General features: G+C 36.7%; 1 protein-coding gene across 2 annotated transcripts; it reads right to left on the minus strand.

The window, feature by feature from the left end:
* Window positions 1-12,742: 12,742 nt before the first annotated feature.
* Window positions 12,743-16,485, minus strand: LOC114399324 (putative glucose-6-phosphate 1-epimerase). Of its 2 annotated transcripts, none has more exons than XM_028361505.1 (9): window positions 16,203-16,485; window positions 15,941-16,087; window positions 15,366-15,440; window positions 14,912-14,968; window positions 14,667-14,824; window positions 14,407-14,538; window positions 14,149-14,251; window positions 13,361-13,460; window positions 12,743-13,234 (listed from the first exon to the last, which is right to left on the minus strand). In XM_028361505.1, exons 2-9 carry the CDS (start codon window positions 16,052-16,054, stop codon window positions 13,017-13,019), a joined length of 957 nt encoding a protein of 318 aa, XP_028217306.1. In that variant the 5' UTR covers window positions 16,055-16,087; window positions 16,203-16,485; the 3' UTR covers window positions 12,743-13,016. The 2 variants fall into 2 exon arrangements, with proteins under 2 accessions (XP_028217306.1, XP_028217304.1); XM_028361503.1 differs by having other exon boundaries at window positions 12,745-13,234; window positions 16,327-16,484.
* Window positions 16,486-24,828: the final 8,343 nt, after the last annotated feature.

Raw genomic sequence — 24,828 nt, forward strand, 5'->3', positions numbered from 1 at the left:
GACAATATCGGTTAGAAGAAGAGAATAACAATCATAAGGAAATGAATGAGTACATAACTAACATATTTGTTGTTTAGGATTAACTATACTATCACTGAGGCTTTTAGCAGTTCCTTTTGAAACAATTGAATTTATTTTATAAGAGTATATAAAAGGAAAAAAGATTTAAAATGTCCAAAAATCCAATTCATGGTAGTGTAATCATGAATCAATTCCAATACCAAGAACCAGGTTAAGATTCTGACCTTTGCAAATAATACAGATAAAGAATTTGGGAATTCCCCCGTGGCTATGATGAGAAACATAAAAAATGGAAGAGATAAAAAGCTATTATAGAACATGATTTCCAAGGATGAAAGCTCATCCTCAGCACCAGATTTTTCCACCAGCACAAGGTACAAGGTCTGCGTATGAGTAAGCAGCACTATGAGCAAACCATGCACAATTAATTACTGTGTCCATTACTCCATTATAAGATTAAGAACTATGATATATCAGCGTATCACCTAGAATAAAACGGAAACAAAGGCCATGCTATACCCAAAAAGGTCAAAGGAAAAATCTCCAAGGGCAGCAATGAGAACTCCAGCAGCAGTCAATATCACTGAAAGAGCCACCTGAAATTTGAAAGAAAATTATGTATATAATTAGTCAAAATAATTAGTCAAATAGAACCCTACACTTTGGTGTAGTTAGTATCAGAGATTCAGAATGATTCACTGTGTATGGAAGTCCACTGACGTGCAATGCTTCTTCTTCCTTCCTTTTCCCAATCAGAGATTCAGAATGACTCACTGTGTATGGACAAGAGACTATCACTTGTTAGAATTTTGAAAAGATTATCATCTTAGAAAAGAGACAATGAAGTCAACAAGTGTTTTAATGAAGCTAAACTGGAAGAAAAAAATGACTAAATCAAAATAAACAAAAAAACAGTCGAATATGTTAATTTTAAAAAAATGAAAATAAAATGTCTATTAACACTCACACTGCAGCATGAACTCGAATCAAAGCCAGGTGGCAGATTTCCGCTCAAGATAGGCTCTATCTGCAAAATAAAAATCTAAGAAGACAAAAAAAAAAAGAGTTCCTAAAAGTAAAATTATCCACCCTCCTCGTGGTAGAGAGATGGTTGCATCATGGCTTGCTTGTAATAATTCATGGTCATAACATTTTGAAATTTTGTAACGCTCATCAGTTTTGAAAGCCATTTTGAATGGTTGTTAATGGATGATAATGGCTAATAAAGAATTGTAACAGCCAATAATGAGTGGTAATGGCTGATAAATGCATTCTTGATGGTAGAATGCCTATATAAGCACATGAATTTGGTCCCTGAGCTCATCCCTTCGAATTCAGTCTTATACACCATCTAAAGAGTGGAAGAGAGAGAGCTTGGAAGAACCAAAACAAGAAACTCTTCATAGCAATGGCTGGAGGTATGTTTTGATCTGTAATTTCCGCATTTTGTTAATAACCTGTGTTTCTTTTGTAGTTTGTAATATCACAGGTTAAAAGAGATTTGTTATAACATTTGGTATCAGAGCAACAATTGCCTCTGCCTTGTCCATTTTCGTTTTTCAGTATTTTCCGATTTGATTTCGTTTATGGTATGAAGGGCCTTGTTTCTTAAAAATAAAATTAGAAATCTGTATTTCGTTTGATTTCCTTAATTTTGGCTTTTGAATCGTGAAAAATGGTGTCCAAATGAATGAAAAACGAACGGGTCTGCGTATGGGTCGGGTTTGACCCGCTAAAGGTTGAAGATGATGAACAGTGTTTTAAAAAAAAAAAAGACGAAGACTCCTACGTTTTGTGCTAGCCGGGTGTCGAACCCTTGACTACAAGAACACTAAAGTATGTGCAGACCACTAAACCAGTAAAGCTTTTTTGATATGTAGTCGTTTTTAATACGTTATATACACATTCTGCTTTACAGTTTTTGGAATTTTGATTTAATTTATGCATGAATATATTCTAGAACATTTTATTCTATGCATATATATATATGAAATCAAATGCATAATATTATATTTCAATTATAAAATTATATGAGAATCTTATTCATAATTATATTGTATCTTGATTTTGAAATGCAAAATACTATTTATTCTCATATAATAAATTTTTATGTCTAAGTGATCTTTATAATTTTGATTAATTATGGATTAGCCAGAGCATCTATATTTGATTAAAATTATATATTAAGTTGGTTAAAGATCATATAAGGAATTAGACATAATATTGTAATTAATTATACTTATATAATGAATTTTATCTCACAAGAATTTTTATTATATCTGTATAATTAATTGGGATAAAATGATGTATTATTTTTCATGATTTACCCACAGGCATCATGATGTATATATAATTTGTCGATTTTATCATAAAGTAAAAATTTACGATAGAAATTAAATTATTTTCATATTGTACCCGTAAAGCATGAATATTAAGCAAATAATTTGATTATTCTATCATAAGGTTTAATTGTTTCTTATTGAATTAAAAATTTAGCCCACAGGCAATTTTTATGTCACAAGATTCAATTTTATGGTATGTTTACATTGGTAAAAGATACAATTAAGATTAGTATGCCTCAAATTTTGACATAAGCCTTTGAATTTTGCAGCTTCTCAAACTATTAGTTTTTCTGATATTCAATGTGATGTTCCCGAACTCAAAGGAGATAACTATAAGATATGGAAGGAGAGAATTCTTTTACAATTGGGGTGGATGGACATAGATTATGCTATAAGGAAAGACGAACCACCTGCAATCACAAATGAAAGTAGCCCAGCTGACGTTGCGCTATATGAGCGGTGGGAGCGATCCAACCGGCTCAGCGTGATGTTCATTAAGACCAAAATCTCGGCTGGGATACGTGGTTCTGTTGACCAGCATGAAAAGGTCCGAGACTTGCTTAAGGCCATTGATGATCAATTCATCACTTCAGATAAGACTTTAGCAAGCACCTTGATCATGAAGTTTTCTTCTCTTCGACTCACCAGTGTGAAAGGTGTGCGTGAGTACATCATGAAAATGCGAGATATTTCAGCTCAACTTAAGAAACTAGAGGTTGATATGTCTGAGTCCTTCCTAGTGCATTTCATTTTGAACACCCTTCCGCATGAATATGGGCCATTTAAGATTTCCTACAACACACATAAAGATAAATGGTCTATCAATGAATTAATGACCATGTGTGTTCAGGAAGAAGAAAGGCTTGTAATGGAGATGGGTGAGAGTGCACTACTGACTACTGCTTATGGGAAGAACAAAGCAATTAAGTCTCAAGCTTATCAGAAGGGGAATGGTAAAATACCACCTCAAGCTGATATTAAGAAGGTGGCAAAGTGTTTCTTTTGCAAGAAGAAGGGACACATGAAAAAGAATTGCCCCGGGTTCCAGAAATGGCTTGAGAAGAAAGGTAAATCAATCTCATTAGTATGTTATGAATCTAATATGGTTAGTGTTAATATTAACACCTGGTGGATTGATTCTGGATCTACTATTCATATTGCAAATTCTTTACAGGGTATGCAAAACCTAAGGAAACCAGTGGGAAGTGAGCAAAGCATTTTATCAGGCAATAAGCTAGGCTCACATGTGGAGGCCATTGGAACTTGCATTTTGACTTTAAGTAGTGGCTTTATTTTAAAATTAGAAAGGACTTTTTATGTACCAAGTTTTTCCCGAAACTTGATTTCTATTTCAAGGCTTGTACCGTTTGGATATTCCTTTAATTTCAAAGACACATCATTTGAGTTATTTTATAATTCTGAATGTGTTGGGAATGGTATATTGTCTGATGGTCTTTATCTTCTTGGTTTACAAAATAATGCCACTTATAGTTCTATGCATGTTCAAACTGGTATTAAAAGGTGTAATATTAATGAGAATTCCTCTATGTTATGGCACCGGAGATTAGGACATATCTCCATTGAGAGGATTAAAAGGTTAGTGAAAGATGGGGTACTCAATACTCTAGATTTTGCTGACTTTAAGACTTGTGTGGACTGCATTAAGGGTAAGCAGACCAACATGTCTAAGAAAGGTGCTAATAGGAGTTCAAGCATATTAGAAATAATTCATACTGATATTTGTTGTCCAGATATGGATGCACATGGTCAGAAATATTTTATCACCTTTATAGATGATTATTCACGATATATGAATGTTTATTTGCTTCATAACAAATACGAAGCATTGGATGCCTTCAAAGTCTTTAAGGCTGAAGTCGGGAACCAATGTGGCAAGCAAATAAAAATAGTGAGATCAGATAGAGGTGGAGAATACTATGGCAGATATACTGAGAATGGACAAGCACCTGGTCCCTTTGCAAAGTTCCTTCAAGAACATGGGATTGTTGCCCAATACACTATGCCTGGTTCTCCGAATCAGAATGGTGTGGCAGAAAGAAGGAACCGAACATTATTGGACATAGTGCGGAGTATGCTTAGCAACTCCAATCTTCCTAAATCCTTGTGGGCTGAAGCACTAAAGACGGCAGTGTATATATTAAATCGTGTTCCAACCAAGGCTGTCCCAAAGACACCTTTTGAGTTATTTAAAGGTTGGAAACCGAGTTTGAAACATATGCGCGTTTGGGGTTGTCCGTCTGAGGTGAGAATATATAACCCACAAGAGAAGAAACTTGACCCGAGGGCCATTAGTGGGTATTTCATTGGATATGCCGAAAGGTCTAAAGGTTATAGGTTTTATTGTCCACATCATATTACTAGGATTGTGGAATCAAGAAATGCCAAATTTATTGAAAATGATTTGATCAGTGGGAGTGATCAATTGAGGGACTTAGGTTCTGAAATTGATTATATAGAATTTCAACCTTCCACATCAAATGAAAGATTGGTTGTAATTCATACCCCTCAAGTCCAAAGGGATGATGAACAACACATGATTGGCATTCCACAAACTGTTGTTGATAATCCAGTAGATCAAGTTGATCATCAAATTCATGAAAATGATGAACAACCAGTTGAACAACATGATCCCCAAGAAAATGTTGATGCAACATTAAGGAGGTCTACTAGAGCAAGAAAATCAGCTATTCCTAGTGATTATATTGTATATTTGCAAGAATCTGACTATAATATCGGAGCTGAAAATGATCCTGAAACTTTTGATCAAGCCATGAGTTGTAAAGAGTCAAATTTATGGTATGATGCCATGAAGGATGAGATGAGTTCCATGCAGAGTAACAAAGTTTGGAACCTTGTAGAGTTGCCTAATGGGGCGAAGGCTATTGGATGTAAATGGGTCTTTAAGACCAAAAAGGATTCATTAGGCAACATTGAGAGATACAAGGCAAGACTTGTTGCTAAGGGATTTACTCAAAAGGAAGGAATAGATTACAAAGAGACTTTTTCTCCAGTATCTAAGAAAGATTCTCTTCGTATAATCTTGGCATTAGTTGCTCATTTTGACCTTGAGTTGCAACAAATGGATGTGAAAACAGCTTTTCTTAATGGTGATTTAGAGGAGGAGGTTTATATGAAACAACCTGAAGGTTTCTCCTCTAATAGTGGTGAGCATTTGGTTTGCAAGCTTAATAAATCTATATATGGTTTAAAACAAGCTTCCCGTCAGTGGTACCTTAAGTTTCATGGGATAATTTCTTCATTTGGTTTTGATGAAAACCCCATGGATCAATGCATATACCACAAGGTTAGTGGGAGTAAAATATGCTTTCTTGTTTTATATGTAGATGATATTTTACTTGCAGCCAATGATCGGGGTTTGCTACATGAGGTGAAACAATTTCTCTCTAAGAATTTTGACATGAAGGATATGGGTGATGCATCTTATGTCATCGGCATTAAGATTCATAGAGATAGATCTCGAGGTATTTTAGGTCTATCACAGGAAACCTATATTAACAAAATTCTAGAGAGATTTCGGATGAAAGATTGTTCACCAAGTGTTGCTCCCATTGTGAAGGGTGATAGGTTTAATTTGAACCAATGTCCAAAGAATGACTTTGAGAGGGAACAAATGAAAAACATTCCTTATGCTTCAGTTGTTGGAAGCCTCATGTATGCTCAAGTATGCACAAGGCCTAACATTGCTTTTGCAGTTGGAATGTTAGGAAGATATCAGAGTAATCCAGGTATTGACCACTGGAGAGCTGCTAAGAAAGTGTTGAGGTACCTTCAAGGGACCAAAGATTACATGCTTATGTATAGACAGACAGACAATCTAGATGTGATTGGTTATTCAGACTCAGACTTTGCTGGTTGTGTTGACTCTCGTAGATCAACATCTGGGTACATTTTCATGATGGCTGGTGGAGCTATTTCATGGAGGAGTGTTAAGCAGTCTTTGACTGCTACTTCTACCATGGAAGCTGAGTTTGTCTCTTGTTTTGAGGCTACATCACATGGTGTATGGCTTAAAAGTTTCATTTCTGGGCTGAAGATAATTGATACTATTTCAAGGCCTTTAAGAATTTTTTGCGACAACTCAGCTGCTGTCTTTATGGCTAAGAATAACAAAAGTGGAAGTCGAAGTAAGCACATCGACATTAAGTACTTAGCCATTAGAGAAAGAGTAAAAGACAAGAAAGTGGTCATTGAGCATATAAGCACTGAGTTGATGATCGCTGATCCTTTAACTAAAGGCATGCCACCGTTTAAATTTAAGGATCATGTAGAAAGAATGGGACTTGGTTCCAATTTATGATTGTATACATATATGTAAAAATTGAAACTTTTATATTATGATATTTTCTCATATTTTGGTGCACATTGATTTATTTGAGAAAAATTATGTTTTGGACCAAGAATAAACATTGGGTTTATTCATGAAGTTTTATTACCACTTTAAGTATACTGCTTGGGAAATTGAGTATATTGTAATACATAGATGATATTACTCGTTATAAGAGGAACTATCACTATGATTCATATATTCATTTCTTAAGAAGATTGAGCATTAAGTCAAAATGTTTGGACCAAGTGGGAGAATGTAATAATTCATGGTCATAACATTTTGAAATTTTGTAACGCTCATCAGTTTTGAAAGTCATTTTGAATGGTTGTTAATGGATGATAATGGCCAATAAAGAATTGTAACAGCCAATAATGAGTGGTAATGGCTGATAAATGCATTCTTGATGGTAGAATGCCTATATAAGCACATGAATTTGGTCCTTGAGCTCATCCCTTCGAATTCAGTCTTATACACCATCTAGAGAGTGGAAGAGAGAGAGCTTGGAAGAACCAAAACAAGAAACTCTTCATAGCAATGGCTGGAGGTATGTTTTGATCTGTAATTTCCGCATTTTGTTAATAACCTGTGTTTCTTTGGTAGTTTGTAATATCACAGGTTAAAAGAGATTTGTTCTAACATTGCTGCCTTAACCTTTGTGGTTGCATCTTCAATTCTAGGGTTAGGGTTGCAAAAGAAGAAGAATAAATGGGGATTCAAAGGAAATGGAAGCAAAACTGAAAAACAAGAGAAAGAAAAAATCAAAATAAAGGAAAAATAAAAAGAGGGGAAAAAAGAAAAAGAAAAACCCTCGAAAGAGGGGAAATAAGAGAGACAAATGAAAAACAAAGAAGATGATACAGGTCAATTTTGAAGATGGTCGAATCCATGCTTTCCTTCTTCATGGCCGTGGTCGTCGTCGCCGTCGGAAGCCCATCCTCATCCTTCATTTCTAACAGCTTGATCTTATTGATGATGTGTCAGTTATTCTGGTTTGATGATACTAATAATGTGAATCGTTGTTTTCTTTGTGATGAGAGGTAGAGGGAGTGGGACCGTGTTATTACTCAGAAACACTGAGAGGGAGAGGGAGGGGGTAGGAGGTCGACAGATTTTCCTCTTCCTATCTACTCTCTCTAGAACCTTCGGTAGTAGCACATTAAAATAAAAAATAAAATAAAATTCGTTTTTATTCAAAGGCGATTTTTCAAAATGACCATCTTTGAATATCTGATATTCACACCGGTCATATATCAAGACCGGCCTTGTTTTATCATTTTAATTGTACAAAGACGGTTTTCTTACAAATCGCCTTTAAAATATTTATTATATTTACAAAAATTCCATTCTTTTAAAGATAACGACGTTTTCGAAAGACCGTTGTTGAACTTGCGTCGTTGAATTTGATTTTTTAGTAGTGATAGTGAGTCTATATAAATTGGTTTCAAAAAATATCATTTGTTAACAAATTAGTCCTACAAAGTTTACAACTTAAACAATAAAAAACGGTCATTTTTCATAATTAAATTGTATATTAACTCATGATATTATACAATACTTAAGAAAGGCTTTAAATATTTATAGTTTTAACTAAATATAACTATTCTATCCAAAAACAAAAATACTAAGGACAAATTAAAATTTTGTCTCCCTTATAATTTCAAGTTCAGGATGCTAGTCTTCCTATTTTTAAATCAAGACATATAGTTTTCTTATTTTTTAAAATAAAAATTTTGATTCTTTCGTTAGTTGGTTATCTAAAGTCAAACATTAATTTTGATGTGACATGTTGAATTGATGTGATGCTTATGTAGATTGTTAACATGATGCTTATTTGATAATAGATTAAATAAGGTCAAAAGTAAAAAGGTAAAAAATTTATTCACAAGGATTGAACACATTATCTTTTATTTAAAGATAAAACAATAAATAATTAAGACACTATTTTGTTAAATTAATTTTATAAACATTATTTCATATATCATTAGTTATTGTTTTTTTTTTCGAATTATAAAAATTTACAAGCTAAAATAAAATATTATTTAATTTTGCATGTATTTATTTTTATAAAATTTTATTTTAATATAAATTAATAAATTACCATATAAATTTTTATTCTTACTTTATTATAATTTTAAAAAAAAATTAGATAATCTAATATATAGATTGCTAAAAAAATTATTTTATGTAATTTACACAAATTATGTAAATTTAAAATAATGATTAAAAATCTAAAAATTTTAAAATAAAAATTTATTACTTTTTATAATTGAAATAAAATTTTACATTATTTATATAAAAAATAAATTTACATAATTTTATAAATTACATAAAATAATTTATATAAATAATTTCTATATTAATTTATGTAATTTTATTAATTAATATGCATTGTATTAAAAAATTTACTTACTAATTAATTTTTAATAGTTAAAACAAAAATATTAACATATAAGTTTTTTGAAAAGATATTTATTAAAATTTTATTAATTTGTGTAATTAGAAAAAAAATAGTTTACATATTAAAAAAAATTTGTAATTTTTATAATTCACATATTAATTTACGTAAATATATTTATTTATATAATTAGGATAAAAAATATTTTGTATATTAAAATCAATTTAATAAATAGTTTTTGTAAATAATTTAAATATTTATTTATGAAATTTAATTATAAATTAGTAAAATTAAAATAAAATATGTAAACTATTCAATATAAAATATATAAAATAATATTAAATAAAATTAAATAAATTTAAATGTTAAATTTTTATGATTCGAAAAAAGTTAATAATTCTTAATTACTTTTATATAGATAATAGTGTTTATAAACTTAACGAAATAAAGGAAGTGTCTTAATACGTGGATCATCACCTTATTTTTTTTAATAAAAGATCATGACTTCCACTACCTTGCAAAACTCTTTTTTTTTTTTCACTTTATTTAATCACTTGTGACATAAATGTTATGTCAATAGCTTACATAAATGTCATGTCAAGACCATTATGTCAGGCCTACCAAGGAAATGACAAATTATTTATTCTGAAAAATAAAGGGATTAAATGTCTTGATTTAGAAATAAGGGGCCAAAATCACATATTTGAAATTACAGGTGAACCAAAATTGTAATTTAGCCAAAAACTAAATATAACTATGTTTAATTATTACTAGGAGGGGCAAATGGATGGATCAGATCAAAAAAATCTATTTTGATCCATTAAAAATTATTTAATTGATTGGATTCAATATGATCCAGTTGACGAAAAAATCCATTTGATCCATCCATCAACACTCTTTCATGGATGAATATCCATCCAATCCATCCACAAAAAATATTTTAAAACTTAATCATTTTTAGTTTAAAATAATATATTTTAAAAATTTACAATACTTTCTAAAATAATAATAGCTGACATTAACCGATGCTAATTTTTTGCCAACATCGTCCTAGACTATTTCTTTGTCGATGTTGATGGATGATTTTTTTGGCCAGCATCAACAAGCTTTTTTCAGCTGACGTCGTCCTGGGCTATCTTTCAGTTGACAACATCCTGGGCTATTTTTTTGGCTAATGTCAATCAGAAAATACATTTTGATCGAGATCAGCTAGGGATTTTTTGGTCAATGTGGATCAATGATGTTTTTTGGTTGACATAGGCTAGCTAGGTTTTTTAGTTGATGTCAGTCAAGGCTATTTATGGTTGACATCGCCTAGGTTTTTTTTGCCGACATCAACTAAGACTTTTTTTTTGCTTGACATCAATCAGGTTTTTCTTGCCGATGTTGGTTAGGACTATTTTTGTTGTTGTCGTCAGCTAGGATTTTTTGCTCGATGTCGGCTGATTAATATTTTTGGCAAACATCAGCCATGACTACTTTTTGGCTGATATCGGCTAGGGTAAAATTGAAAAACATAATCGGTCGATGTTGGCCAAAAACTCTGGAGGACATCGGATAAAAAATAATTCCAACCAAAGTTGGTTGAAAAAACCCTAACAATCATCGTCTGAAAAATAGCATCAGCCGACGTTGACTAAAAAACATCATCAGCTAACTTTGGTTGAAAAACTTTGGACGACATCGGCCAAAAATAGCCTCGACCTAAGTCATTCGTAAAGCACCTTAGCCGACATCGTCCAAAACATAACATGATTCACATTGGTTGAAAAACATCATCAGGCGATGTTTGTCGAAAAATATCCCAACCAACGTCTATCGAAAAATAAACTCGACGGATGTCGACCTAAAAGCATTACCAGCCAAAGTTATCTAAAAAACCCAAGTTGATGTTTGCCAAAAGGTAGTCTCCGATGACAGCGACCAAAAAGAATCTTGGCAGACATTGGTTGAAAATTTCCCTCAAATTCTTTTGTTATTAAGTTGGATCAATTTTGATCCATTAAATACTAATTTGAGGATCCATTGTATTTAAAAATTAGTGGATAGATCATTAACTATCTATAAAGTTAAATGGATGAATTTAGATCCATCCATTTGATTTATTTTTTGTAATGGACAGATTATATGAATTTGTTGTGAAAGAATTGGATGGATGGTGAATTAATGAATTCATTTGTCACCTCTACCTGTTACCCTCTCTCTCACTTCTGATATATAGAGTATGATCATTTATTGAATCCTCTCATATTGAAATCCAAGATGCAACTAGGAATACTATTTATTGAAATTACAACGTTTATCTATATGCGTGTGTGTGCATCTTTTTAATACTTAGTACTGAGACTAAAAGTTATCTCATAATTTTCTTAGTAACAAAAGATAGAGATTTTGTCCTGTACCCATCTCCTTGATTGGTGTTGTTTTCTAATCCTCTTTTCAAATCAATTATAGAACAAAAATTATTTGTCTTGACCATAATTTTTAATAAATCAAACGAGTCATAAAACTCCAATTTCTTGATTGGATTGAGAAATAGGTCAAAACAACTTGAAAGATCAGAAGGCAAAGAATATGGTGGTGAGTCTAGTAGGATTTCTCGATCTTCTATACAGTGGTGTCTATGTGAGCATTTTCATGGAAGAAAGAGAGAGAGAAGAGTAAGAGTAAGTGAGACATAAAGAGAGGAAAATAGAGGGATGAGTGACAACAAAAAGACATGAATGAAGTTACCTTCAAACAATTTTAATATCATTTTATTCCTGAATTAGTCGCTTTATTCCTTTAAAATGAATTGTTAGGGTTACTAGAAATCATTTTAAAAAATATCCCTGAATCTTCATTTTTGTCCCTGTTGATTTTTCGTCCATGATTGGGGAGTCATGTGGTAGAACATGTGACTGAAAAAGTGACAGATAATTAACTAGATCATATTTTTACTAATGAAGTTAGTAGAAGGCTAACAACTTGGATTAACTAGGCTAACATAATTCAATGCCATATTTATTTACCATGTTTCTAATTTAGGAACTACTATGATAATGCCCCCACAATTGTAGAGACTAATGAGGATTTATTCCTTTTTATTTTTTGTCGCAGATGAAGAAAATGGGTGAAAGAAAAATGATTTTTTACATTTTTTTTAAATATCTTTATATTTATTCATAACTTCAAATCTTAATAAGAATATTTTGTCTATTGAATAATTTTTTTTTCTCCACTGAGTCCACTCTTTTATATTTCTCTAGTGCCAAACAACCCCGTGTAGTGCATAAAAATCTCTTGGGATTCCGGTTTCACGTATGGAGGGTGAAAAAACCAACCCAGAGAGGTAGGTAGAAAACTGTTCCCAAGCGTTTGAATTTGAAGCTTTATTTATCAATTTCCTATTCATACGATAAGCAAATGGTGTTCATGTTGTGTCGTAAACGATGATGGCTTTTGCTTAGCAGTTACCACCATAGTAAAAGTAATGTTCCTAGCAAGTTTTGATATGTGGGGAGAGAAAAAGTAATGATCCTTTCTTTAATTTCTAAAATTATAAAAGGTTGTATTCATTGGGTGCAGACTGTGCAGTGTTGGGTAAGGTGTCAGGTTGAGAGTGAATTGTGCAGGTATCAACAAAAGAAAGTACTAAGCTCAATTGCTAGATTTTATAGGAACCTTACAAACACACTGTCTAGTCCAATGGATAATACTGTAATAATGCAACTTATTTATTGACATGAGTATGAATACAAAGAAGCATCTCGCAATTATTTAGTTGCTCTCACTTTATTATAATCTCAGCATGGTATGAATGCACGTGTAGTGCACTTATAGTGTTTAACTAATTAGGAGAGTGAAGTCCATTATAATCTAATTATCTCCATTGGCTGCATTATGGTGTTTAGTGAAAACCATAAAGAACCTTAGAAGGATCCAATTGTCCACTGCAATAGCTTGATGAAACATTAGAGAGCTCCTGATAGCCCTTCCATTCTTCATAGGGCTTCAACATAAGTGGGGTTTCAATAGCTTCAGAATCCACACATATCATGAACTTGTAATCAGCATCCCCTAAATCAGGAAGAGCCTTGGCCTTCCTATATCCGGGATTCCATATCACTGCATTTGCATACAAATGAATATTTGGATCAGATACATCAAAAATATAAAATAATAAGAAAATACGAATGTTCAATAAAATATGAGTGCTAAATAGAAACAATATTACAGAAAGTGTTAAACAACCTGCATCTGGCATTGCATTCTTCTGCAGTACAAATGTTCTTTTCTTCTCATGGTCTATTACTGCAATTTTTGTGGGGGTGCGCAAGTACAACCTATCCATCTACACGGAAACCAAAATTGTCGTTAGAAATAACTAGAAAGAAATATGATTTTGTAGCAATCTACATTGCAATCATGAGAAATATATAAAAAAAAATTATACTCCCTCCACCTCTAATTATAAAATCCTTTCCAGAAATTTGTTTGTCTCTTTTTTATAAGAACCTTTTCTAATTTCTAGATGTATTAATTATTTTTTATCCAACATAACCTTACTTAATTATTTTTTCTCCAAACATTAATGAAAAATAATTAAGTGGATAAAGAGATAAGAAAAGAATAATTTTAGAATGATAATATAATTAATTGACAAATTTAATGTGATTGACTAAATTAACTACTTTTCTTAAAGAACGTGAATTAGTTGAAAGGTTATTATAATTAGGGGCGGAGGGAGTAGATGTTTATTTAGAAATGTTAAGCTTATGATTTTTTAGGTCAATCTAGTGAGTGTATTGTTAGATTTCATCTTAAAATTAACTTAAAATTAATTTAGAGTGACCCAATAGATATATAAGATGTATTCCTTAATGGCAAAAGAATTAATTGTAGTGATTGTACTTTTATTTGTGTTATATGTGAATTCTCCAGCAGGAGAACACACGGTTTTTGGCTTAATCCTCTCTGAGTTTAACATGTATGAGATGCTGCAACCATTTGAATGATTGAAGCATAATATGAATTTATACCTGGCCATCAAAAGTAATTGCATCTGCCTGCTCTGTGAACCTTGATCTGTTCAGCAGATTGTCAAGGTAATCAAGTGTCTCCAATCCCTCAACACGTACTTCACTGCAAATTTTGAATAGCATCATTCGACCTCTCTTAAAGACACAAAATGAAGTAAGATCTTTCAAGCAATAAAATTGCAAGTCAAGAGTGATGATTAGCAATTTTGTAGACATCAACTAAATTAAAGTGGTTTTTTCAATATAAAAAATCCTCACCTGATATCTGATACCGATAAATAGTTGCTTATTGACAGTGTAAAAGAAAGTGTTTTATTATCCGTGTTTCTGACTCGGGGGATCAAAATGAGCTTGCCAGCACTGAGAGAGATTCGAAGCCGAAACTCAAAACTAAATAAGAAGCAGAACAAAAATGGTTTAGATTTGGACAATTTAATAGAATCCAACAATAGAATTTCATCTTCAGTGTAATCAGTGGAAATGAATAAAAATAAGGAAAACACGGCTTGAAATCATACCTACATGGCCTATTCTTCAAGTCAACTCCTGTTGACTTTATTATCAGATCCACAGAGGACTGATTGTCTGATGGAGGTAGAGGTGAAGGGTCCCTATCCAATGACCACAATCTGTTTCTTGCAGACCCATGTTGTTCTAGTGAACCAAGATTTCCAAACTGCAAATAGGAAAATGTAGTTTAGAATGCAGTATTTAAGCAATGAAAAAAAATTAAATATGTTTCCACCAATGTGATGAAATTAACCTGTGGAAAGCAGACTGATATACCTCCTCTGTTTGCTTTAGACTGTTTCCAGTTAGCCTGTTGAGTTATAAATTCAAACAAGAGAATGTAGCAAACTGACAACTTTAACCGAGTGGGGTAAATGCACGCAAAAGGAAAAGAATACATGACAATTAGTAATTGATTTTGTCTTGAATCGGGAGTGATCATAAAATAGAAAAACTAACATGAATTTAATTTTAATTACTGCTTTGTTATGATTCTTGATGAATGTTTTAGCATTCATGAGTATTGACTTTGGTTTAATGGCTTCCATTTCTTTTAAAGGATTAAATTTTGAATATACTATCATCATACAAGAATACTCCACTTTATGTACTAAGACATATAATTATAATTATTAAAATGATAGCAATGCTTCTGTAAGTTGGTTTAATTTATAAGTAGAAAATGCAAAAGAATAATCTTTATTTACCTTACTGCTCATAAAAAGCAGTTCTTCCTTTCGTTCATTCTTCCAAGAAACAACCTGACCCCCATATAGAAGCACCTGAAACCATATATTTTCAGGCAGTTGAAAACTGGAAAAAGTGAAACTAACCTCTTCCATATCATATCAATATGTTTGATTTTATTTTAAAACTATAGACATTTTTCCAAATACAATACACATATTTCAAAATTAGTAAAATGAAAAAAGGATTGTATACATCTTGCCTAAACATAAGGCTGAACTTTTAGGCAAATGATAAAGATGAAGGACTTCGTCACTAAACAAATATTCTGACATCTGCTTTGTAACTAGTTGTTTCAGATAGCCAAATATTGTAAATGGAAGTCCAATGTAACAAAGTTTCTCAAAGAGCTTTAGAAGGTGTTGTTGCCATTTATGATAAATATAGATACATGTGATGAGCATACAAACTTAGTGAATCATATGCTGCAAAGCATAACACCAGCTATTTCTCATGCTTATCATAAGCTACACAACATCAACAATTAAATAATCTAATTCAAAGCATAACATGACCCCAAAAATATCAAACCAACCTCTGCTGATGAACCAGTTGCCTCAGTCAATATAATCCGGGGCAATCCTTCCATGTCCGGAAATATATTCAACGGCATCGGTCTTGGCCTTAGCCTTGCCCTTATGCTACTCATAAAAGGGTTCACTTTCCCTTTTTTCCAATCCAGCTGCAACCAACAACACCAAAATTGATATCAATTTTCTTCCTAATCATCAAACATAACAAACAACAAACCATACATTGTTCATATATATTAAATAAAAGGTTGATCAACATAATACCCTTTTGTCACACAAAAAGATCCTTCAGAAATCCGAGAAAGTTTCAAGCAGATGAAAGCAAAACTAATAAGGAAGAAGCAATTTCCAATTGAGTTATGCGAAAAGAAGAAATGGGTTAGCGTACTTTGAAGGCTATCTTTTACTATAATACTACTATGAGCTGTTTTATTTGTTTGGAGTTTCAAAGGACAGTGTCCATAACTCTGCGTTTTCCCAAGAGTCCTTGTTTTGATGTCGATGGATAAAAAGTTATAAACTGAGAAAAAGAAAACACAAAGAGAGTGAACAAAGAGGGACCCTTTTTATAACTTTGAAGAGGAGAGAATTTGCAAAAGTGATCAACCTGCCTTTAGAGACATTTTTAGCAATAACGGTCGGTGAAAGACATTCTCCACTCACATTATTAAAATGTCACATAAACAATCTGGATGCATATTATCTTTTATTAAGTACAGATAATACAATAGTATTTTTTTATAATTATGACTAAAAGTTTAAATACAGTAATCTTATCTTACTCATTCTATGGATAAGATTCTCATAACATTTTAAAAAAAAAATTGTGACTTTAATCGCATCAATTATAGTTAATATACATTTATGCTAATTATTTTAAAAATAAAGTCACTCCAATTTTATTTTGATTGCAAATTTCATTACAAAATAACGTAATTAAGGGTAATCAAGCGAAATGAAATTTGCAATCATAATTAATTCATTTAATCAGATTAAAATAGGAGTGACTTTTATGTTTAAAAGAATTAACATAAATGTACGTTAATTATAGTTGATGCATGAAAAAATCGTATGACAATCCTACCCATAGAATGAATGAGATTTTGAGTGGGGAAAAATCCCCAATGTATATTTCTTTATATAATAAGATAAGATAATAATTAATTCATTTAATTCAATTAAAATCGGAGTAACTTTTTTCATTTTAAAAGTGATATTAGTCAAATAAATTATTACAGATTGTTGAATTATAAGTGAAATATGTGTTGAGAGAAATGTGTTTTATGTTGAACTAACGTAATAATGTGTATCTTGTATAGACGTTAAGTTTATAATTTATAAATTTTATCAATTTTTTATATATATTATTATATAATTTTGAATATATTTCTAAAATATTTTTAATTTTAATTTGTGTGTGTATATATATATGTATTATTCAATAATCTTATATGAAATAGGAAATCGTAAAACTTTTTTCCTAAGATATGATCACTACTAGAAAGCGAGTTTTCAACATCGGACAAAAACGGGATTCAACAACGGTGGCTAACCGTTGTTGTATGTAACGTTGTTGAAACTATAAATTTTCAACAATGGTGACCGTTGTAGAATTACATTCATTTCTACATCGGTGCCTATGCTAGCACCGATGTAGTAACCTGCACTTTCAACATCGTTTCTCACCAGCACCGATGTAATAACCTGCTTCCAACATCGTTTCTAGCCAGCACCGATGTAATAACCTGCTTTCAACATCGTTTCTAGCTACCACGAATTGATTGCCTAGCGGTGTTCGTCTATCCTCCACCGTAAAATCATATCCGGAGCTCCATGAATTGCTTGTCATTCATGCATCCTCCACCATCGAGTTTGAAGCCCCACGAATTGATTGCCTGGCACTGTTCGTCTATCCTCCACCCTCAAATCTTATCAAGAGCCCCATAAATTGCTAGTCAGTCGTGTATCCTCCACCATCGAGTCTCGAGCCCCACGAATTGATTGCCTAGCACTGTTCGTCTATCCTCCACCCTCAAATCTTATCAAGAGCCCCATAAATTGCTAGTCATTCGTGTATCCTCCACCATCGAGTCTCGAGCCCCACGAATTGATAGCCTAGCGCTGTTCGTCTATCCTCCACCCTCAATTCTTATCCGGAACCCCATGAAATGCTTATCATTCATGCATCCTCCACCATCGAGTCTGGAGCCCCACGAATTGATTGCCTAGCGGTGTTCGTCTATCCTCCACCGTCAAATCTTATCCGGAGCCCCATGAATTGGTTGTCATTTATGCATCCTTCACCATCGAGTCTGGAGCCCCACGAATTGATTGCCTAGCGGTGTTCGTCTATCCTCCACCCTCAAATCTTATCCGGAGCCCCATGAATTGCTTGTCATTCATGCATCCTCCACCATCGAGTTTGAAGCCCCACGAATTGATTGCTTGGCACTGTTCGTCTATCCTCCACCCTCAAATCTTATCAAGAGCCCATAAATTGCTAGTCAGTCGTGTATCCTCCACCATCGAGTCTCGAGCCCCACGAATTGATTGCCTAGCACTGTTCGTCTATCCTCCACCCTCAAATCTTATCAAGAGCCCCATAAATTGCTAGTCATTCGTGTATCCTCCACCATCGAGTCTGGAGCCCCACGAATTAATAGCCTAGCGCTGTTCGTCTATCCTCCACCCTCAATTCTTATCCAGAACCCCATGAAATGCTTATCATTCATGCATCCTCCACCATCGAGTCTGGAGCCCCACGAATTGATTGCCAAGCGTTGTTCATCTATCCTCCACCCTCAATTCTTATCCGGAGCCCCATGAAATGCTTATCATTCATGCATCCTCCACCATCGAGTCTGGAGCCCCACGAATTGATTGCCTAGCGGTGTTCGTCTATCCTCCACCGTAAAATCTTATCCGAAGCCCCATGAATTGCTTGTAATTCATGCATCCTCCACCATCGAGTTTGAAGCCCCACGAATTGATTGGCTGGTGCTGTTCGTCCATCCTCCACCCACAAATTTTATTCGGAGACCCATCAATTGCTTGTCATTCATGCATCCTCCATCACCGAGTCTGGAGCCCCACGAATTGATTGTCTAGCGCTGTTCGTCTATCCAGCACGCTCAAATCCTATCCGGAGCTCCTTGAATTGCTTATCATTCATGAATCCTCCACCATCGAGTCTAGAGCCCCACGAATTGATTGCCCATCGCTGTTCGTCTATCCTCCCCCCTCAAATCTTATCCGGAGCCCCATGAATTGCTTGTCATTCATGCTTCCTCCACCATCGAGTCTAGTGCCCCACGAATTGATTACCTAGCACTGTTCGTCTATTCTCCATCGTCAAATCTTATCCGGAGCCCCATGAATTGCTTTTCATTCATGCATCGTCCACCATCGAGTCTGGAGCCCCACGAATTGATTGCCAAGCACTGTTCGTCTATCCTCCACCCTCAAATCTTATCAAGAGCCCCATAAATTGCTAGTCAGTCGTGTATCCTCCACCATCGAGTCTCGAGCCCCACGAATTCATTGCCTAGCACTGTTCCTCTATCCTCCACCCTCAAATCTTATCAAGAGCCCCATAAATTGCTAGTCATTCGTGTATCCTCCACCATCGAGTCTCGAGCCCCACGAATTGATAGCCTAGCGCTGTTCGTCTATCCTCCACCCTCAATTCTTATCCGGAACCCCATGAAATGCTTATCATTCATGCATCCTCCACCATCGAGTCTGGAGCCCCACGAATTGATTGCCAAGCGCTATTCGTCTATCCTCCACCCTCAAATCTTATCCGGATCCCCATGAATAGCTTCGTATTCATGCATACTCCACCATCGAGTCCGGAGCCCCACGAGTTCATTGCCTAGCGCTGTTCATCTATCCTCCACCCTCAAATCTTATCCGGAGCCCCATGAAATGCTTATCATTCGTTTATCATGCACCATCGAGCCTGGAGCCCCACGAATTGATTGCCTAGCGCTGTTCGTCTATCCTCCACCCTCAAAAATTATGCGGAGCCCCATGAAATGCTTCTCATTCATGCATCCTCCACCATCGAGTCTGGAGCCCCACGAATTGATTGCCTAGCGCTGTTCATCTATCCTGCACCCTCAAATCTTATCCGGAGCCCCATGAATTGCTTGTCATTCATGCATCCTCCGCCATCGAGTCTGGAGTCCCACGAGTTGATTGCCTAGCGCTGTTTGTCTATCCTCCACCCTCAAATCATATCCGGAGCCCCATGAAATGCTTATGATTCATGTATCGTCCACCATCGAGTTTGAGGCCCCACGAATTGATTGCCTGGCACTGTTCGTCCATCCTCCACCCTCAAATCTTATTCGGAGACCCATGAATTGCTTGTTATTCATGCATCCTTCATCATTGAGTCTGGAGCCCCACGAATTGATTGCCTAGCGCTGTTCGTCTATCCAACACGCTCAAATCCTATCTGGAGCTCCATGAATTGCTTATCATTCATGCATCCTCCACCATCGAGTCTGGAGCCCCACGAATTGATGACGTAGCGCTATTCGTCTATCCTCTACCCTCAAATCTTATCAAGAGCCCCATAAATTGCTAGTCATTCGTGTATCCTCCACCATCGAGTCTCGAGCCCCACAAATTGATTGCCTAGTGCTGTTCGTCTATCCTCCACCCTCAAATCTTATCCAGAGCACCATGAATAGCTTCTCATTCATGCATCCTCCACCATCGAGTCTCAAGCCTCACGAATTGATTGCCTAGCGCTGTTTGTCTATCCTCCACCCTCAAATCTTATCCAGAGCCCCATGAATTGGTTGTCATTTATGCATCCTTCACCATCGAGTCTGGAGCCCCACGAATTGATTGCCAAGCGCTGTTCGTCTATCCTCCATCATCAAATCTAATCTGGAGCCCAATGAATTGCTTATCATTCATGCATCCTTCACCATCGAGTCTGGAGCTCCACGAATTGATTGCCTAGCGAAGTTCATCTATCCGCCACCATAAAATCGTATCCGGAGCCCCATGAATGGATTCTCATTCATGCATCCTCCACCATCGAGTTTGAAGCCCCACAAATTGATTGCCTGGCACTGTTCGTCCATCCTCCAACCTCAAATCTTATTCGGAGACCCATCAATTGCTTCTCATTCATGCATCCTCCACCATCGAGTCTGCAGCTCCACGAATTGATTGCCTAGCGGTGTTCGTCTATCCTCCACCGTAAAATCATATCCGGAGCCCCATGAATTGCTTGTCATTCATGCATCCTCCACCATCGAGTTTGAAGCCTCACGAATTGATTGCCTGGCACTGTTCGTCCATCCTCCACCCTCAAATCTTATTCGGAGACCCATCAATTGCTTGTCATTCATGCATCCTTCATCATCGAGTCTGGAGCCCCACGAATTAATTGCCTAGCGCTGTTCGTCTATCCACCACGCTCAAATCCTATCTGGAGCTCCATGAATTGCTTATCATTCATGCATCCTCCACCATCGAGTCTGGAGCCCCACGAATTGATGGCGTAGCGCTGTTCGTCTATCCTCCACCCTCAAATCTTATCAAGAGCCCCATAAATTGCTAGTCATTCGTGTATCCTCCACCATCGAGTCTCGAGCCCCACGAATTGATAGCCTAGCGCTGTTCGTCTATCCTCCACCCTCAATTCTTATCCGGAACCCCATGAAATGCTTATCATTCATGCATCCTCCACCATCGAGTCTGGAGCCCCACGAATTGATTGCCAAGCGCTATTCGTCTATCCTCCACCCTCAAATCTTATCCGGATCCCCATGAATAGCTTCGTATTCATGCATACTCCACCATTGAGTCCGGAGCCCCACGAGTTCATTGCCTAGCGCTGTTCATCTATCCTCCACCCTCAAATCTTATCCGGAGCCCCATGAAATGCTTATCATTCGTTTATCATGCACCATCGAGCCTGGAGCCCCACGAATTGATTGCCTAGCGCTGTTCGTCTATCCTCCACCCTCAAAAATTATGCGGAGCCCCATGAAATGCTTCTCATTCATGCATCCTCCACCATCGAGTCTGGAGCCCCACGAATTGATTGCCTAGCGCTGTTCATCTATCCTGCACCCTCAAATCTTATCCGGAGCCCCATGAATTGCTTGTCATTCATGCATCCTCCGCCATCGAGTCTGGAGTCCCACGAGTTGATTGCCTAGCGCTGTTTGTCTATCCTCCACCCTCAAATCATATCCGGAGCCCCATGAAATGCTTATGATTCATGTATCGTCCACCATCGAGTTTGAGGCCCCACGAATTGATTGCCTGGCACTGTTCGTCCATCCTCCACCCTCAAATCTTATTCGGAGACCCATGAATTGCTTGTTATTCATGCATCCTTCATCATTGAGTCTGGAGCCCCACGAATTGATTGCCTAGCGCTGTTCGTCTATCCAACACGCTCAAATCCTATCTGGAGCTCCATGAATTGCTTATCATTCATGCATCCTCCACCATCGAGTCTGGAGCCCCACGAATTGATGACGTAGCGCTATTCGTCTATCCTCTACCCTCAAATCTTATCAAGAGCCCCATAAATTGCTAGTCATTCGTGTATCCTCCACCATCGAGTCTCGAGCCCCACAAATTGATTGCCTAGTGCTGTTCGTCTATCCTCCACCCTCAAATCTTATCCAGAGCACCATGAATAGCTTCTCATTCATGCATCCTCCACCATCGAGTCTCAAGCCTCACGAATTGATTGCCTAGCGCTGTTTGTCTATCCTCCACCCTCAAATCTTATCCAGAGCCCCATGAATTGGTTGTCATTTATGCATCCTTCACCATCGAGTCTGGAGCCCCACGAATTGATTGCCAAGCGCTGTTCGTCTATCCTCCATCATCAAATCTAATCTGGAGCCCAATGAATTGCTTATCATTCATGCATCCTTCACCATCGAGTCTGGAGCTCCACGAATTGATTGCCTAGCGAAGTTCATCTATCCGCCACCATAAAATCGTATCCGGAGCCCCATGAATGGATTCTCATTCATGCATCCTCCACCATCGAGTTTGAAGCCCCACAAATTGATTGCCTGGCACTGTTCGTCCATCCTCCAACCTCAAATCTTATTCGGAGACCCATCAATTGCTTCTCATTCATGCATCCTCCACCATCGAGTCTGCAGCTCCACGAATTGATTGCCTAGCGGTGTTCGTCTATCCTCCACCGTAAAATCATATCCGGAGCCCCATGAATTGCTTGTCATTCATGCATCCTCCACCATCGAGTTTGAAGCCTCACGAATTGATTGCCTGGCACTGTTCGTCCATCCTCCACCCTCAAATCTTATTCGGAGACCCATCAATTGCTTGTCATTCATGCATCCTTCATCATCGAGTCTGGAGCCCCACGAATTAATTGCCTAGCGCTGTTCGTCTATCCACCACGCTCAAATCCTATCTGGAGCTCCATGAATTGCTTATCATTCATGCATCCTCCACCATCGAGTCTGGAGCCCCACGAATTGATGGCGTAGCGTTGTTCGTCTATCCTCCACCCTCAAATCTTATCAAGAGCCCCATAAATTGCTAGTCATTCGTGTATCCTCCACCATCGAGTCTCGAGCCCCACAAATTGATTGCCTAGCACTGTTCGTCTATCCTCCACCCTCAAATCTTATCAAGAGCCCCATAAATTGCTAGTCATTCGTGTATCCTCCACCATCGAGTCTCGAGCCCCACGAATTGATAGCCTAGCGCTGTTCGTCTATCCTCCACCCTCAATTCTTATCCGGAGCCCCATGAAATGCTTATCATTCATGCATCCTCCACCATCGAGTCTGGAGCCTCACGAATTGATTGCCTAGCGGTGTTCGTCTATCCTCCACCGTCAAATCTTATCCGGAGCCCCATGAATTGGTTGTCATTTATGCATCCTTCACCATCGAGTCTGGAGCCCCACGAATTGATTGCCAAGCGTTGGTCATCTATCCTCCACCCTCAATTCTTATCCGGAGCCCCATGAAATGCTTATCATTCATGCATCCTCCACCATCGAGTCTGGATCCCCACGAATTGATTGCCTAGCGGTGTTCGTCTATCCTCCACCGTAAAATCTTATCCGAAGCCCCATGAATTGCTTGTAATTCATGCATCCTCCACCATCGAGTTTGAAGCGCCACGAATTGATTGGCTGGTGCTGTTCGTCCATCCTCCACCCACAAATTTTATTCGGAGACCCATCAATTGCTTGTCATTCATGCATCCTCCATCATCGAGTCTGGAGCCCCACGAATTGATTGCCTAGCGCTGTTCGTCTATGCACCACCCTCAAATCCTATCCGGAGCTCCTTGAATTGCTTATCATTCATGCATCCTCCACCATCGAGTCTAGAGCCCCACGAATTGATTGCCCATCGCTGTTCGTCTATCCTCCCCCCTCAAATCTTATCCGGAGCCCCATGAATTGCTTGTCATGCATGCTTCCTCCACCATCGAGTCTAGAGCCCCACGAATTGATTACCTAGCACTGTTCGTCTATCCTCCATCGTCAAATCTTATCCGGAGCCCCATGAATTGCTTTTCATTCATGCATCGTCCACCATCGAGTCTCGAGCCCCACGAATTGATTGCCTTGCACTGTTCGTCTATCCTCTACCCTTAAATCTTATCCGGAGCCCCATAAATTGCTAGTCATTCGTGTATCCTCCACCATCGAGTCTCGAGCCACACGAATTGATTGCCTTGCACTGTTCGTCTATCCTGCACCCTCAAATCTTATCCGGAGCCCCATGAATTGCTTGTCATTCATGGACCCTCCGCCATCGAGTCTGGAGCCCCACGAGTTGATTGCCTAGCGTTGTTCGTCTATCCTCCACCCTCACATCTTATCCAGAGCCCCATGAAATGCTTATCATTC

This window comes from Glycine soja, chromosome 19, assembly GCF_004193775.1.
Source record: "Glycine soja cultivar W05 chromosome 19, ASM419377v2, whole genome shotgun sequence".
Lineage (NCBI taxonomy): Eukaryota > Viridiplantae > Streptophyta > Magnoliopsida > Fabales > Fabaceae > Glycine > Glycine soja.

Coding starts and splice junctions, on each gene's coding strand:
- LOC114399324 (XM_028361505.1), bottom strand. CDS start 16,054: ATGAGTAGCATAAGGGCAAGGCTAAGGCCAAGACCGATGCCGTTGAAT. Junction 15,441..15,940: donor CAACTGGTTCATCAGCAGAG/GTTGGTTTGATA, acceptor ATATGGTTTCAG/GTGCTTCTATATGGGGGTCA. Junction 14,539..14,666: donor TTGAAGAATAGGCCATGTAG/GTATGATTTCAA, acceptor CTTCTTATTTAG/TTTTGAGTTTCGGCTTCGAA.